Raw genomic sequence first — 17,760 nt, 5'->3', positions numbered from 1 at the left:
AAGTGTAGAATGGGAAGAAAATAAAATAAAATAAATCAATTTTTTTTAAAAAAAAATTCGTTAGATTGTCTTTATGAGATCAAAATTATTTATTAATCATCTCTCTTTTAAAATAAAACTAGAATGAGCTAACAACAAAGGCAGATTATTTAGGAAAAATCTGAAAAGATTTCACTCAGTATTTTATAAATTGTGAGATAACAGGATGATTATCATTTCACTTATCCCCTTCATTTAAAAATTTCTAAAGATTTATTTATAAATTTTCACATTTTACAATACAAAGGACAGGATATTCAAGATAGCAATACATAGACATGCACAAAATAAAAATTCCAATGTATATGAACTGAACTTTCTCCAACATCGATCTAAAACAATGGCATGTAATTTAGCAGCCAATTACAAAAACTGAATACTAGAACTTCATGTAAAGAAAATGAAACACCAAAGTTGTAATTAATATCTATTTCTGGCCTTTCTTCAACAGCACTCCAATCTTCTTCAGCATGTTACCATTCTTTTTCTTTGGGGAATCATCGTCAGTATCTTCGGAGCATGGAGAACCCCACTTCCCACCGATCATACTGTACCCAAGAGATCCTGTTCGTTCGATATATTTTTCGTTGTCTCCGTTTGAGAGCATTGCAGCAGCTACTTCAGCAGCCTTCCTCCATTGGTCTGACTGCACCTTCAATCTCCTTAAGTCAGCTTCCATCTCTGAGTAAGCGGCTTGCGCTGCATTGAGCTGCTCGGTGACACGTGCTGCTTTTCTACGACTTATTTCCGCCTCTTCCGTCAAATAGCCAAGTCTCTTCAGGGCCTCTTGTTCCGCAGCTCTTGCAGATTCGGCTGAAGCAAGAGCTTCATCATTTGCTTTGTTTTTCTCCTTTTCCCTCTTCAAGATTTCGGATTTCAGCATTTCATGCTCTTCTGCGAGGTTCTGCAGCCTTGTTTCTTTGTCCAATAAGCTTGATGTCAAATTTTGTATAGTTGATTCTAAGTTCTTGTGCTCGATTTCAAGTTCGGTTTCTTCAATCTTTATATTCAGTTCCTTGTTCTCACATGAAGCACTGTGCAATTCATTTTCATTTTGAATAAGCTTTCCCCTCAATTCTTCAACTTCAGCCATGGATGCTTTTAGGTTTTCCTCCAATTCAACTTTTCTTCTACATGAGTCCGATTTAGCATGCTCCACGAGTTCATAAGCGTCCCTTATCTGCAGTGTGCTTCGAACATATTCATCTCGGTACCTGCTGTCAGCATCCTCCAAGGCAGCTCTTAATTGACTGGCTTCATGTTTTGTTTCGATGAGTTCAGCCTTTAGCAATTCTGATTCATCGTCTTCCCTGCCACCCGAAGAGATTTTGACGTCATCTAAAGAGTCTCCCGAGATTTTGCTTCTGTTGCTTAGATCAGCCTGGAGGTTGCTCACAAATCCCTCCAAAGAATTCACTCTATCCTTCGACTGCTCCAACTCCAATAGCAAGGCTTTATATGATTCCATGGTATTAGCATGCTCTGATTGCAGCGTTTCCTCGGTAGTTTTCATAACATCCAATTGCATTTGTACCTGACTAATTTCTTCCAGTGCTAGAGCTTCTGATTCTCTGCTGTCATTTAACTGGTTTTTTAACGTCTCAACTAAATCAAGAGTTTCTGTGAGTTCGAATCTCAAGCTTTGAATCTCGCCATGAGCTGATTCCGCATGCCTTGCTTGAGAAGCTTCCGACTCTGAAACCCTGTCCAGCTGAATTTTGAGCCAATGTATCTCATTCATAGCAGAACCCAAAGCAGCGGAGTCCATCAAATGCTGCTTCTGTACAGCCTCTAGTTCAGATTGCCACGCTCTATCCCGATCCTGAGAGATCTTGCGGAGTTCTTGGACACGAGCTTCCTCAGAATCAGAAAGCTCGTTCAGTTGCTTTCGAGTCTCCTCAAGTTCAGAAGACATGAAAGCTAGTCGTCTCTTCGCTTCTTCTGCTTCTTGTTGAGCCTTTATCTTCAATGACTCGGATGAGCTCAACTGGTCCTTCACCTTTTTCAGATCATCTTGAAGCTGGGAAAGTTGAGGTTCTAATTCAGACTCTCTGCTTGATCTTCTCTTCTGTAATGTTGGATGAAAAATGTGTCAAATTGATTCAGACTAGCTTCATTCAAATAAGTTTGTGGTAGCAGCAGTGGCAAACCAATTAGCCGAGTTCTGACGAAGAAGCTTCGGCTCTTGGTTCAAGTCACAACATTTGTGTGTGGAAAAGCATGAATCGACACCAAATTACATGGAGGGGTCAGGATACAAATGCAAGTCACATTAAAACCAAGAGGCACCTCTACCAACCAGGTCTCACTATGAAATTTGCAATAGGAAACATAAATAACAACACATAATTTAATAGTGAATAAATACATGCACTTTAGCCATCATGTATGTGAAGGAGCTATACAGCTGATTTCGGTTTAATATCAGTTTCGAAATTATACATGTCTAAAGGGCTCTCACACATACACACCTCAGGGGCCGAAACTTTAGAACTTTTGTACGTTTTGCCCGCTGTATTTGGAGATGAAACCAAACCAGAATCCAGTCCCAAAGGTTTAAGCTTCCTTGCTGCTCGAGATGTGGCAGGAGACGGATTTTTAGGCACGTTGAGGCTCGCCGGTCTGTGATTAAATCATGAAAACCCAATGATTCAAGAAACAAACTTGTATGTAAAAGAACTTAACAGAGAAAAAAGTACTTGGCAAACTAGTACAAGAGACAGTGCAGTATGAATTAAAACTACCTTGATGTAGGGGTCTGCATACTCTATGGCTCAGTGGTGATGAAGATGAAGCAAACTAAATATCTTCAACGGCCCACCTCTGACCCACAACCCTGCAATTTTCAGACAAGTTCTTTTCCTGGAAGGGAACTTTGAATCACACGAATAAAGCTTCAACGGAGGAAACCCAAAATCTAATCTTTAAATCATGCAAAAAAATTCCTTCAAAGCAACAACACGGAAACAACTTCCACTTACACCAACCAAACCCACAATACAAGGAAAATGAAATTTGAGAGACATTTGAAAGGAGAGGAAATATAGTAAGCTTTCCAAGGAGAGAAAATAATATTATTGAGCAATAAATTCTTTCTTTTCCATGCTCTTACTTCATTTGTACTCCTGGGATTACACTGTATAATAAATTACTTCGATTACAATACTGATATCCAGACAGTGTCATTAAACCAACCGAATATACTGATCCCACATCATATCACAATGACATGCTACAAAACATATGAAAAGTAAAGATCACCACCAAACCCATTTTCCCTCTGAAACAATTAATAGATCTACTACACAAGCAAAAGCAAGCACAAAATTAAATACTCCCGCAAAAACCCATTAGACCAAAATGAGCCTCGGACACACATGTAAAACTCCCACGTCGCAGCCTCGTACATTTAAGTCCCGAGGGGCGAGGAACTCCCGTCGAAGACACGGATTTGGGTCAGAAAAACTAATGATTAATTCATTGAGAAAAAAGGGAAAAAGAAATGGAACCAACTCTTCGTTGGTTGCTGCAAACTTACCAAGAAGCAGAATGGTGGAGAATTGCTTGCGAGTCCTGTGTGCGTGAAGATGAAGGAAAGAAGAAGACAACAGTGCCCAAGATCGCCGCAAAAAAAGGTTGGATTCTTGCAATGCTTTTGCTACAGCTGCTGTTTTGCATTCACTGTGAAGAAAGAAAATGGGACACGGTGTGTGTGTGTGTGTGTCTGGTACGATTACGAAGACCAAATACTGCAGACGGGCAGGGAGGGAAGCTGGCCAATTGGAGAAATAAATTATTATTTATTAGTAATGTAACTTATTTTTATTTTTTATTTTTGACGAATTATTAAATTAGTGTTGCAAATTATATGTTATGAGTAAATTAATTTTATATATTGTTTATTATTTTGTAATATAAAAAATTAAGGTAATATTTGTATGTATCTTCCTCTGCACTGCATAATACAGCGATCTGGTACTCTAGATTTGTTTATTCAAAGTTAATCTTATTTCTTTTTTGGTAATGAAAATTAATCTTATTTCTAACTGTAAATAACAAATTGATTGGAAGGACAACCTCCCTAGATTTCTCTGCTTATAAGGTACAGTATTTCATAAAAAGGTAAATCTCTTCTTATTCATGTGTGAGAGAGACGAATTGTTCTCTAAATCATATATAAAATGGAAAATAATATTTTTGATATAAAATTTATTTTTTATGGTCAAATCGAATAATATAATATCTCTCATAAAATAGGTCCTAAGTCTAGCAAAAGTTTGTGTTTCATAAAAACACAAAAATCTTAATTGTCCAATGTAATATTTTAAATTTTAATACAGTCATGCGAATACACTCAAACTTAATTAAGCGGATAGCAAAAAAAATGTAATATTTAAAATTTTAATGCAATCATGCAAATCTATCGACACAAAGAATTTTCAATTACATGGTTTTATTTTTAGGATGTAGTAGTTTTTGTCAAAAAAAAATCTATTCATAAATTTGATCTTTTTAAAATTTAATAATTTTTCTTTCGGAAAATTATCAAAATACTCACTTCAAAAACTTTTCATATTCTAGAAACGCATCAAATAAAGATTTTCTCCAAGAAACCCGCTGCCAATTAAATATTCTTTATTATTTAATTAGGTAATATTTGAATTGAAAAATAAACTTAATAGAAAATTTATTTATTTTTATTATAAAAAATATGCTTCTTCGAGCATATTAAATAGATCAATTTTGGGGGTACATGTAATGGGATTTTGGTAAGAAAAATGAAGGAATGAGTTTCTTTTGAATAAAATTGTTATTTCATGGAATTTGAGAACGTTTCAAGGGTGAATTTCATGGTAATTTTTTGATTTTATGTTTTTATGCATAGAAAAACTGTGTGCAAGATTATTAATTTGCATATATTTTAGGTATGATTTCAACTATTAGAAGATCTTTAAAAAATATGAAAAGAATAACAAAATACAACCACAAATTAACAAATTACGATATCAATATATAATAATAATATAGTACTTTAGTACTACAATAGTGATTATTTTAAAGCGAAAAATAAAATAAAATGAACTCGATTATTTTAAGGGCACTTGTCGATGATGATGATGATGTTCGTCTTCCAAATAAAGCTATATTAAAATTTGTGATCTGTTGAATAAAAGGTTTTCGAATTGAACTTGTTAACTTGTTTGATTTAAATCATTTTGGAAAATAAACTATAATTATTTAAAAATTATTGAACAACTAATTAAAGGTGATAATTTTCATTGTTATTAATTTTTTTTTTTAAGAATCAATCCCAATCCAGGAGGTTCGAGGTTAGGTTGTTAGGATTTTGTCTGAAATAGTGGGATATGGTAGGCCAACCCAACCAAATAACTCCAAAGTCCAATGGGCCGAAGCGGACACATTCAAAGAACCAAAACATAATACAATTCCAATGGTGACGATAATCAAGACAATATGTATGGTCAGAGAAAAAAAAACGTAGGACATTTGGATTTAATGTTGGATTTACTTTTTGTTTTATTATTGTAACTATTTTGCTGATTATATATATATATTACATTATGGATTGGAGTATGATGATAAAAGATGCAATGTTTTTTAAGGATTGATTGGTACAAGAGTATAGAAATATTAAATTTTTGCTTAACTTTAAATAAACGCAAACACATTAAGGTTGCATGCTTATCTTAAACTTTGAAAAGAAGTAAATGACAATGATTGAGGATCAAATTATTAATGGTGAACACTGTATACAACAGCCTAATGACAACCCAATATCGCTAATCAGCAGCTGATGTGATGGAAAACATACATAACTGGCCAGCAATATCACTTCCACTTCTCTAAAATAAATATTCAATAATATATACAGCTTAAACAACTTTTCTGTTATTCAAAAGTCTCTGAATCAAATGACCATTTTTGTTTGGAACACCATTTTGTCGCCAGGCCAAAGTTGGGCAAACCAGTTAGTTCCGAACCTTGCTCGTTTTTTTCTGAAATATTCATCAGATAAGCTTGGAGAAACTGAGTTTTTTTGGAAGCAAATTGGCCAAAAGATATAGGACTGGTATCACTATTTGAAAGATATGACACTTAAATATAATTGACCAAATAGTTATCAAGTCATCACAGAGTACACTTGTGTAACAATAACCTCGTTGCAATAGCTTGAGGTCCTTACTTATCCAGGAGGAAAATTTCAATTCAGATTGTGTGCATGTCATAGACTCATAGTGAAGCTCAGCACTTGCAGAAAAACGATAGAACAGAATAAAGCACTCGGTTAAGTTTTCCAGGTAGGCCGGATAAGCGAAAGAAGAAATCATAACGGACCAAATGTGACTCACTTGTGGAACTCTTCTATTCAAAATCAAACGCATACGCTTCTTCTCTCATCTTGCTTCAATGGCACATGCCCGTCTTATAGCACTTCAATCTGTGTTCTAGGGCCAGAATACGAGTGTCGTTGGATATTCAACTTCTTCTTCTATCATCTTGCTTCAATGGCACATGCCCGTCTTATAGCACTTCAATCTGTGTTCTAGGGCCAGAATACGAGTGTGGTTGGATATTCAACTTTCGTGGACATAATTGTTTTGGGATCTCCGCAAGTATTATTAGCTGCATCGTCTGTGAGTATTACATCAAATACCTGCATTGGTCAAGCAAATTGAGAAATAGCATGCATTACTGAATTCCAGTTTAACAAACACAGTCCAGACTCCAAAACAATTATAGAAACTGATTACATTGACGAGGGAACTAGACATTATAAGTTGGTAATAACCTTTCATGAACACAAAAGGAAAGCTTCAAGTGCAGTGCCTCTTTTACTTTAACATCAGTAAACTAGGCTAGATAACAAGTTGAAAAATAGCATTATTGATGAAAAGAACCTAACCATCGAAGCACTAAACATATATCAACAGACTATAGAGCATAAGACAACTTAATTTCCAGAAGTACTGATTAGAAGCTCAATTGTGTTATTGAATTCAAGTCATTGGGGTACCACTCTCTCCCATATCCGATCTTGTGATCATCCTCTACACCACCTACAACCATCGAAATATTGAAGGGAGACTATATTTTTATAAAATTATCTATTAATTAGTTCCCAGAAGAATCGTTTATCAAATTCCTTTATCCATCTTCTGAATGGTATCTCAAAGTACCTCTAATATTACAAAGTCAGAGACTTGACTGAAAAAAAGTAGATAACTCGTATCACATAGTTCATGGAGGGTACTAGTTTTCAGGAATGCTAAAGATTTCGTGGATCCGACATTCACATTGAACAAACGAGATAATCATCAGCACAGAATAAAGCAACGAGAGCAACAAAAATGTCCAAAATGGAAACAAGATCTCCAAATGCTGGTGTTTAGAAATTAGAATAATAATCATAGAAAATTTTAAAGTTCACAGACGACCGAGAAATTCACAACCACAGCTGAAGTAGGAAAAAGTAATGTAAAGGAATTAGGGAAGATTGGGGGAAAAAATTAAGGTTAAGAACAAAAAAGAGTAAGGGAAACGAATTAGGGCAAAATTGGGAAAAAACACAAAAAAATTTGGACCATTTCTCGATTTATGCGTGTCATCCTTGCGCAGGGGCCATGCTAATCTTCTCTGTATCGTTCCAATTTTATCGGATGTCCCCGAAGGGACAAACGATATGGGCTACCGAACAGTATATAAAGACACTGCAATTATGTTGTTTAATAAATGTGGGAATATAAATGTGGGAATCAAGTGACCGCTTCGTTTATTTCGGACCACAGAATCCGGCCCATGTTGGTAGCCCAGCATCTTGGATCCATTATTCCAGTCCAACTCAGACAGAGAATTGGCTACCAAAAACTCCATATATTTCAAATTTTCACCCTTTACATTAATTTAATTTCTTTTTTCAAAATTCTTCGGTTTCTCGATTTAAAAAAAATTATGTTTTTTGAAAAAAGAAAAAAAAAATAGTGTGGTTTTTAAAGAGGACCTTTGATTAAATATATTATTGTTTTTATGCTTTCCTTTAGCCTTCATTTGGGAGTTTAAATAAGGAAGGGATTTAGAAGGAAAAATTTTAAAATCAGTTGCTTGAGAGATTTATAAAGAAAAGAAAAGAAAGGAAATGGAGAGAAAATTCTTGTATCAAAATTCAATTTTCCTCCCAAAAGTGGGAGGAAATGGAAGAAAACACACACAAATATATTTTTTTTAATCTAACACACATAAATATTTTTAAAAAATAAATTTAACACATTTCATTTCTTTTCTTTCTCCATCTCCAAAACCAAAAAATAAATCATTTCTCTTCTCTCCTTTTCTCTTTACTCTTCTCTCCTTTTCTCTTTACTTCTTTCCTTTTCCTTCTCTTCTTTTCTCTTCAAACTTCCAAACTAAGCCTTGGGCTTTAATAACGCTAAAAATGTCGAAGATACATGCATACACGAGTATACCAATATGAGCACTTTCCAAAAAAAAAAAAAAAGAGAGTACCAGAATACCAGTAATCAGTATGAGCAGTTTTCTAAATTATAAATAATGATAACTGAAATTTTTTAAATCTTAAACCATTTAAATTTAAAACATTAGAAACAAGTATACGTAGACAAACATATCCAACTCACGCATCTAACATTACAGCAATATAAAAGACTAGGGACCATAAAAATTAGAGCAAAAGGCTATCAGATTGTTCTGGAACAAACGTTTAACAATCAACGAGCCCGTAGTCCTCGCCAAAATACTTGTCGACTAGCTCGTTTGCCATGTTTCTTATATCTTCGTTCTCGTGAAACTGGTATCTTTCCATGGCATCAATACCATCTTCTGCTTCAACAAGTCTTGGACCTTCACCGTTCGGCATTCCTCTTAGAACCTGTGGGAATGAAGCCACTAAAATGATTAATGAAGAGTCCATTCTGTTTTGGGGTGTGGCGATCCCTGCTTGCATGTTACTAGCAGACATTTTCTTGTCCAAGGATTCTCGAGTGTGGTCAATTCTGAGCAACAAATATGAAATATCATTCATCTTATTTGAAAGATTTGCTTACCAGTTCCATGAATTGAAGGCCGACTCTTGCAGCTTCGATATCTGCAGATCTTACTAAATCTACGAAACCAGGGAGGATTCCTCTTCTGACAAGAGAAACTAAATGGTCAAGAATCAGTGAAGGCCTTTCTGATCCTTCTGCAGGGGCAACACAGAGGTTGCCTAGAACATATGCCACTTCCTTTCTTATGTCAAATGGTGCAGTTGACAGGAGATGAAGCAATAAAGGAACAGCTTCACTTGAATGTATTAATTTCTTATGGTCGACAGAGCCAGCAGCTATATTAGAAAGCGCCCAGGAAGATTCCTACAAATTATGGAGAGTGTAATGTAATCTTAAACAATGTGACGGTAATGTATTAATTAACTTCTTATGCTCGACAGAGCCAGCAGTAACAATGTACGGAATAAAAGAAATATAACAAGTAAAAAGCTTCAAATATCATGCCTTTTTCAGGACTCGGTGTTCACTTCTCAAACATTTGACCAGTGCTTGGATTGCATTTACTGCAAAACATCGAAAATTATTAACAAACTGATGCCGAATGGTGTTAGGCCATATGGATCAAAACAAATCGCAATTGCAAAAATACATGCTGAACAAGAATTAACTTTAACCTGTGGTCTCATGGTTAGCAAAAAGGACATTATTGGTTAAACAGGAATCAGCAGCCACTATATTTCCCAAACTCCGCAGAACCTACACAGACAGAAGTCATGACAAGATGACGGTGACAAAAATAATACAATTTTCATTGCATTAGACAAACCTTAGTCAACGACATACTACCACTTTGTAGGATAATAGTAAATGGTGGAAAATAAAATACAATAGCATTCACCTACTGCAGAAAAGTTACTACATTCGACTCTGATATCCGCTATAAACTCCTGTGAAATGAAACCCAAACAACTAACAGGAGTTGATTTAGCACCAATCATGCAATATTTAGCAGATAACAGCTCCTTGGACTTAGTTATCAAGGATATTCTTAATCAAGTCTTATAACTATAATCATCAATTTATAGTGCTTGTTACCGGAATAAGAAGTTGCAAACTATTTGATGATGCCAGTCTATCCACAAGAATTTGTAGCAGATCACTCTTTGCTAAAATATTGGTCGCAATATTAGAGAGGGCAGTGAGATACACGACAACCCATGCCACTTCAGTAGCCAATTCTTCGTCCCTAATTACAAAATAAAGTTGGAGGCACAAAATTGAGACAATTATGTGATTGAGGAGACTGCACTTGACTAACTACTCAACATATGGACACCAACAGAAAGAAATTGTGTTATTCAGGTATCGTCTACATATAAAGATTTAACCAGCAGCAGATCTCCAATCTAAATTTATAAAATTATATCATCAGAAGCATGATATTTGCTTCTCCATAGTGCACTAAAGTATAAACTATAATGCTCATTCAAGATTTTTAATAATTTACCTTTCTGCTTGAAGTAAGCTATTCAGAAATTATGCAACATCAATTTTACAAACCTACGTCCCATTACTCAGATTAAGGCACCAGGACATTTTCATATATAGCCCTATACATTGATGAAGAGTATTTTGATTACTGAGAAATTACTTACGCCTTCTTCAAGTGCCGAAGAATCGAGTCAAGTACCCCATCAATTCTTATCGTCTCTGTGGCAGCTTTAGAATCAGGCCCCTGCAACCATGGATAACACATCCCAGAAAGAATGATTGATTCACAAATTTACGATTTTGTAAGTTATATGCTTCGAGAGTTATTAGAGATCCATAAGATGCTCAAACAAATAAGTGCATTTTTTAAAAAAATAAACACAATCATGCGGCACAAACTTTTGGAAAAAGGAATCGGTTGAATACTAACAAACTATGAATTAAAAAGCAAATGCCTTGATATCCCCTATGATCATCACACGCATTCGCTACCTTGATTAAGTTTGATAACGCCCATGCAGCCGTTCTCACGGTTGATCCCTTATTTGACAGCATCATTCTTGTGAGAGGTGGTAAAGCTCCTTGTGAAAGCAGTACACTTCTCAGCTCCTCTCCTTCCCCTGCAACATTTCCCAATGCCCAGGCACATTGCTCTGCAACAGCCAGTGCACTCTTTTCTGTGAAAATGAAGATTCAAATTACTTCAGTTTTATGTGATTTATCAAAATTTCCAACAGTTACTATTTTCGAGAATTTTAGTTTAAGGAAGGTATATCAGATAGTACAATTTCCTTTATGGGCTGATTAAGCCAAAACTTTTATATTCCTAAATATTAATGAACACAAGATGTATGTGAGATGGTGATGAAAGCATCTGGTCAAGTGATGCTAATCCAGTTTCTTTGTTCTCCTCTTGGATCAGCAATATTCTGGATAATAATAATGATCCAGAAAAAAATTACTGTCTACCAACATTGAGACTGTTTCAGGTAGTAAATAGTTGATAGTGGTCCTGTATTAAACAATTTAAAGAGCACCACTCAAACAGAGAACTAAAAAGAAAATATCCTGCCGAATAATATAAACATCCGAGAACCACTAACCTCCCAAGTAGGCTATAAGTAATGGTAATGCAGGTAACAGAGCTTTTGTTTCTTCAGGCTTTCCAGCTGCTATATTTGTCAGACACCAAGCTGCCTCGAGCAACTAAGATATTGTCGTCCCGTCACATAAAATTAGAAAGAAATTGAGCTGGATTCTCACAGCCAAAATAAAATAGCCAATATGAATACACTCATCGAACCTGTTCATCAGGTGATCCGAATGAAAGACACTGAATCAGAATAGGCATGGCTCCAGCTTCAAGAGAAGCTTGAACTGGAGGAAATTCAGATCTTGATAATAATCTTCTCAACTCACGCAGTGCATTAACTCTTTTCTGTGTGGCTCCTTTTCCCCTAACCAACAGACAGACACTATGTAAAGCATGATTCTTCATTTTTTGTCACAATTTTGTCTCACTTGACACTATTCCAAAGCAGTAAGAAACAATTTAGACACATTCTAAAGCCAAATACAGTTAACTAGGCTTACTGATATGCAAGAGCAAGCTTCAAATCTTCTACCGCTTTTAGGGTCTGAGCCTCCAGGAGTGATTGTTCTTCATCCATCATCATGTTGTCATCAATAGGAACGTCACTATCACTGTTACTAACTCCGATTCTGCATAAACGCTTTGCACGCATCAATGCTTCTCTTCTCTCCTTACCCACCATAATCGCTTGCTCCCGTCTCTTCTGTGCCGCAACACTTCCCACTATAACAACCAGCAGATACAAGTACATATAACTAAGCAAAGTAGCACGTGATGGAAAAAAATAAATTTGACAACTAAGGGGAGTCATAATCTTGCGGACTTTGGGCTATAAAGAAACGCAAGGAAAATAATACATAGTAAAACTCCATCCAATCCACCACATTTGATTGAAAGCACAAACCAATAAGGTAGTGTTTGCATTGTCTAAAAATAAGGTAGTGTTTACATCTTCAAAGCGTAATATCACATTAACCACAGCATTTCCAGCCTGTTTCTCATATTTTTGAAGTGGTTACTTAGGCAGTAAAACATCAATTGGATTCCCTAATGTGGGATGTTGCAACATATTCCTCCAAAAGAAAACCCAACTTCCAAACGAAATAAAACGCCGACATACTTGGCATATTAGCACAAAGCACCCACATGCTGTCAGAGGAAAAGAGGAAGAGGGTTCACCTGATGCCTTGATAGGATCCCTTTTATGAGGCGTGGAGGCTTCATCCGCCATTTTCGCTATTAACAAATCACAACTTTCAGCCTATATGACTTGGAAATTTTCTGCTCGGCCAAGAAGAGAAGAGAACAGAACACAGGGTTGCTCGAAAAAAATTGCGCGGGGGCTTCAATTGATTTGACGATTTTGCATCAAAAAAATTGGGATAATCGTTGGATCCTGCGTCCTCCTTTGGCTACATAATTTTGGCAAATTTGCTGTGCATGTCCGGTTTACGGTGGCAGCTGGAGGTGGACGGTAATTTTCAATTTTTCCCCAGCGTGAGTGATGCCCAAATTGCCAATTCGAAAAAAATGTTTCGTTTTTATATTTAATTTTTAGAATTTTTTTTAATGCAAGAATTTAGAATTTGATTTTTTTTACCCATGAAATACTATTTATTAAATAAAAAAGGCCTGTACTCCCATTACTTTTAAGAAGAGTGAAGAAACATACCGCGATTATAAGTCAAATCATTTGGGACTTTGGGGTTTTTTTTATAAAAAAAAAAAAAAAAAAAACGTTCGAAGTGAGGTTAGGCATACCATTATTTGTATATAAATGATGAAAAGAACCTGTAAAAAAAAGGGCAAAAGGCTCCCTCGCACAGAAATAAGTTCGAAATATCATTACAACAAAGTCTAATGTCCACTGTGAGACAAACACTATTTAAATTTGAGTTTGGATTTGTCAGGATAAACAGAATGTGAGTCATGTCTTTAAAAAAACTAATAAAATATATTGACTGAAATAATTGGAGTAAAAAACAGAAATGAGATGTAGTTTAACAATGTTCTTTCTCATGAGATACGTAACTTGGTAGAGATTGTTTCCTATCCCTATGCTTTTGATGATTATTAATTTTTAATTTTATATTTTCTCGACTTAAATATTAAGAGCCACGCCTAGAGAAATTCGAACGCCTCTTAACCAGCTTTATTCACGGTTTTGGGGCAAAGAGTAAAAAGAGCAAGAAGATGGAGGGAGCAAATTTTTGGGGCATAATCATGATGATTATAAAATTATCTGGAGATTTTATCACTAATAAATATATTAGGATACATGTACCTTTGGTACGTTACATGTATAAGGTCGAAAACATTTACCCAAAAGAAAAGAACCTAAATGGATATTAATTTCAAATGGGAAAATAATATGAAACCGATAAGCATTTTTCCTTTTTCTATTGGCTCGAAATATTGCGCAGCGTCCCGGTACAAAATTTACCAATTAATTGCAGAAACAAAGTGAAAAAATCAAACTATTTGAATCATCATCTCCATTTACCATTTTATCCTCCTAAGTTGTGCTCCAATCGAAATAGTTCCCCCGGGCCTCTGTATACATTTGAAGATGTGGGTGTACTGTATTTGTGGCCCAAATACTTGGTCGAAACATTAACCAACTTCAAATTGCATGCCCAGTTGTTATCAAATTGTTTTTAACTTTTTCGGTTCGATGTTATAATATTTTGGGCTTTGGTGTATTGAATGAAAGGATCTGGATTTGAGCTCATGGGAGGATCTGAAATGACTTTATTTTGGAATGAATTTAAAATTTAACACAATGACTCGAAAAATAGTTCTTTAGTCATATTTAGGTAGTGTCTGAGACAATTTTTAGGAAGCATTAATAAAATTTTCAAACTTTTTCAGTTTTTCAATTTTGTTAAGAAAAAACTGAACAATGTTTACTAAAAACTCTGCAAAACACTAACTTATTAACCCAAGCAGAACCTTTCATGGTTTGACAATTTCAACATCCCCATCTCATGGATTGTTTTCGATTGAGATGTGTATATGTATTTAAAAAATGTCATTAAATAATGAATTCTACTACTATTACTACTATCATTATTTAGTATCGATTAAGATATGTGTATATGTATTTAAAAAAATGCCATTAAATGATGAGTTCTACTACTACTGTCATTATTTAGTATCGAGGATGGTGAAGATCTTCTAGTAAATAAAAAAATATGATCTTCTATGAGATTATCGATATCATTGTGGTTGCGCTTAGAGAACTTATTTTCCATCTAATTGTATCGTCGTTTTTTTCATATTAAACGCTCGGTGAATGATTATGCATGATTTTGCAAAATTTTCTGCTTCTTCTCCTTCGTCTTTTTATATAGCTATTGATATTTTGATTACTCAATAAAGAACATCAATTTTTTTTTGATCATGTGTGCAGTGTGTTTGTCACTTTGCGTTCGGTCTTCTATATTTTTAAATTTCAGTTTCAGTACGCTATCTTTATTTTTTTGGCAATGTTAGTTACTTTTTCAATGTGGTACTAATACAGTGCTCATGCCCAGTGTGAACTTTTGCACACACTGAGCCCAACACACACACTCACACACACGCATATATATATTTATAAATTTTTAGTTCTAAATTTTACTTATTATTATGACCTTAGTTTATTAAATTGCACTAAAAAAGATAAGAATCATTTTTTTTTCTTCATAATTTTTATGTCCAAGTTTAGGTTCAAATTTATGATCATCCATATTCTTTACAAAACCAAGGGCGGAGGCAGGTTTTGAAGCTCGGGTGGCCCAAATTTTTTTAAAATTTTTAAATGGCCCAAAAATTTTAAAAATGAATTTTAAGTGTTTTTTGGGAATAATGTTAAATTAGATCGGGTAGTCCAATTTAAAAAATAAAGTAGCCCACCTTTTAGTTTTCAAAACTAGTCCAAAAAAAAAAAAACAAAAAATGGGTTTTTCTTCATATCTATCATTGTGTTAATGTCATATTCTTCACTCTCTATCTTATAAAGTTCTATAACATTATAATGTTTCCAATTTTAAAAAGTATATATCGACCAAACAATGATGAAATTTGTATATACGCTGAGAAATATTTAATATTTTTGTAATTAATTTTGAGAATTTTTTTTTTGTTTTTTTAATAAAAAATTTTACTATTTTTTTCTACAAAAAATCGGTGTTTTCGGGTTTCATGATTTTTGGATTTCTCGCTAAAAAATTTTAGCCCAGGTGGAGCTGAAATCTCGGCTCCCCCATTGTATAAAACCCATAATTTCACTCAAATTTTAGGTTCATTTTTTTCGATGTCGTCGGCCATTCAATTATTTTTTAGATTTTGTGCCCTTTTGGTGACCTAGATTCAATTCATGTTTTTTTGGAATGTAGAGTATATAATTTTTTTTCAAAGTTACGTTTATTTTGATTGTGGGTTTTGTATGCGTTGTTATTCGTCATTTTTTCAGTGCTATCACAAAAACTAACTGGTGCTTGATTTGGTCGTGTGTATCCTATGTTCAAATCTAGAGGTGAATTTTTGGTATGTCATATCAGAAATATCGGTATGAAAAAAATTCATACTGGTATCGATACCAAAAATTTATACTGGTATCGATACCAAAAATTCACACTGATATAGAAAAAATCCACATTGATACCGTAGAGATATCGAAAAAAAATCAATATGCCTAAAAATGTCTATATATCGAAAAAATTTCGATACGATATCTTGATAATTCGGTATTTTGGTACGGTATTTCAACCCTATTCAAACCTCATGACACATTATTCTGGTTTTCGATTAACCAATAAAATTTATTAATTATATTATATAGTCACCCACACTGAACCAAGGTCCTAGTTCCGTCATTGGCAGTGCTGAAGAGGAGCTGATGTGTATGATGTCACCTAAGCATTTTCCAAAAAAAAATGACTTAAATTGTCATAAATCAGAACATACTGGACTAAAACTGAAATATAAAAACATAAAATACCGAAATCGCAAAATAACAAATATAAAATACCAAAATTGCAATTTAATCCTTCTTTCAATAACATATACTGCAGGATTTTATCCACGCAAATTTATACCTCATGGCCTGCAACCGAAGACAAACAATTCCAATAATCCATCAAGTATTAATTTATAGTGTTTACTGATTTACTCGCGAGTCACCAATAATTTCATGAATTAATCAATTTAATACGGCACGACTCTTGACTACATGATTATACAAATTAATATAAAATACCATTTACAATTAACAGCACTATTATAAATATATCCCTTAAAAAAAGTTATATATAGTTAATGGGGTTTTTTTTTAAAAAAAAAAAAAAAGCTATAACAGTGACATAAAAATAAATAATATATCGATAGCGAAACAAAAGCTGAGGGAAAATAAATTCGCAACAATAAATGAATAAACATGGAGGCACGTACGAGAAAAGACGACCCCTATCGACGTAATAAATGAGCAAACATGGTTGCACGTAATATAAATCGTACCCATATTGCTCCATTACTTTCAACAGATGCCCTTCTTTAGATAAAAGGAAAAACAAAAAATATTTTATTAAGTTATGTTATCGACTTAGTTTTTTTTTAAAAATAAATATTACTTTTGAATTTTAATGATCAATAAATATATTTTTATAATTCTAAACATTAAAACATCTTTTACTAAATCAAACATACGAGAATAGTCGACGTGATTTTAAATAAATTAATTAAACCAGTCGAATGAGAGAAGTCAAATTTTATCTAATGGAAACAGATAAAAATAAAATTAAGTTTAATTTTTAATAATTGATTGATCTCAAGAAACAAATAATGTATATATATTCAGTACTAACCGAGCTGATTTAGAATCTTGATTGCTTGAATAAATGTATATCAAGTAAGTAATTACATTGATTATTTCTCGATATATATAGTAATTTGGTCCTTATATATAATCTCTCTTAAAATAGTAGCTAGTAATTCAACAACTGAGTACAATCGCGTGTCTACTATTGATCGAGTCGAGATGATAAAAATGAAAGCTTTATCATTGCCGATATCCAGTCCGAGCAGGGCGGCGGCGGCGGCGGATAAGTCGACGGCTCCGGCGCAGCCGTTGAT

General features: G+C 34.2%; 2 protein-coding genes, 1 long non-coding RNA gene and 1 other non-coding gene across 7 annotated transcripts; all 4 read right to left on the bottom strand.

The window, feature by feature from the left end:
* Nucleotides 1-255: 255 nt before the first annotated feature.
* Nucleotides 256-3,820, bottom strand: LOC140880850 (interactor of constitutive active ROPs 2, chloroplastic-like). Of its 4 annotated transcripts, none has more exons than XM_073285698.1 (4): nt 3,578-3,820; nt 2,784-2,901; nt 2,511-2,661; nt 256-2,107 (listed from the first exon to the last, which is right to left on the bottom strand). In XM_073285698.1, exons 2-4 carry the CDS (start codon nt 2,801-2,803, stop codon nt 467-469), a joined length of 1,812 nt encoding a protein of 603 aa, XP_073141799.1. In that variant the 5' UTR covers nt 2,804-2,901; nt 3,578-3,820; the 3' UTR covers nt 256-466. The 4 variants fall into 4 exon arrangements, with proteins under 4 accessions (XP_073141799.1, XP_073141805.1, XP_073141791.1 ...); XM_073285704.1 differs by having other exon boundaries at nt 2,784-2,875; XM_073285690.1 differs by having other exon boundaries at nt 257-2,107; nt 2,784-2,912.
* Nucleotides 3,821-6,137: 2,317 nt separating this feature from the next.
* On the bottom strand, nt 6,138-7,750 carry LOC140875235 (uncharacterized). The gene is made up of 2 exons (XR_012148374.1): nt 7,644-7,750; nt 6,138-6,715 (listed from the first exon to the last, which is right to left on the bottom strand). It is a non-coding gene; the product is annotated as an uncharacterized lncRNA (long non-coding RNA).
* LOC140876717 (U6 spliceosomal RNA) lies at nt 7,632-7,734 on the bottom strand. Its single transcript, XR_012148955.1, has one exon. It is a non-coding gene; the product is annotated as a U6 spliceosomal RNA (small nuclear RNA).
* Nucleotides 7,751-8,582: 832 nt separating the features above from the next.
* LOC140887557 (importin subunit alpha-9) lies at nt 8,583-13,148 on the bottom strand. Its single transcript, XM_073294876.1, has 11 exons — nt 12,826-13,148; nt 12,147-12,369; nt 11,857-12,010; nt 11,657-11,759; nt 11,046-11,230; nt 10,718-10,797; nt 10,158-10,308; nt 9,737-9,818; nt 9,567-9,625; nt 9,120-9,425; nt 8,583-8,944 (listed from the first exon to the last, which is right to left on the bottom strand). Exons 1-11 carry the CDS (start codon nt 12,875-12,877, stop codon nt 8,777-8,779), a joined length of 1,563 nt encoding a protein of 520 aa, XP_073150977.1. The 5' UTR covers nt 12,878-13,148; the 3' UTR covers nt 8,583-8,776.
* Nucleotides 13,149-17,760: the final 4,612 nt, after the last annotated feature.

The sequence above is a fragment of the Henckelia pumila genome, chromosome 1 (genome assembly GCF_033568475.1).
Source record: "Henckelia pumila isolate YLH828 chromosome 1, ASM3356847v2, whole genome shotgun sequence".
Taxonomy (NCBI): domain Eukaryota; kingdom Viridiplantae; phylum Streptophyta; class Magnoliopsida; order Lamiales; family Gesneriaceae; genus Henckelia; species Henckelia pumila.
Note: the sequence above shows the minus strand (reverse complement) of the source record. Positions and strands in the feature narration are given on the sequence as shown.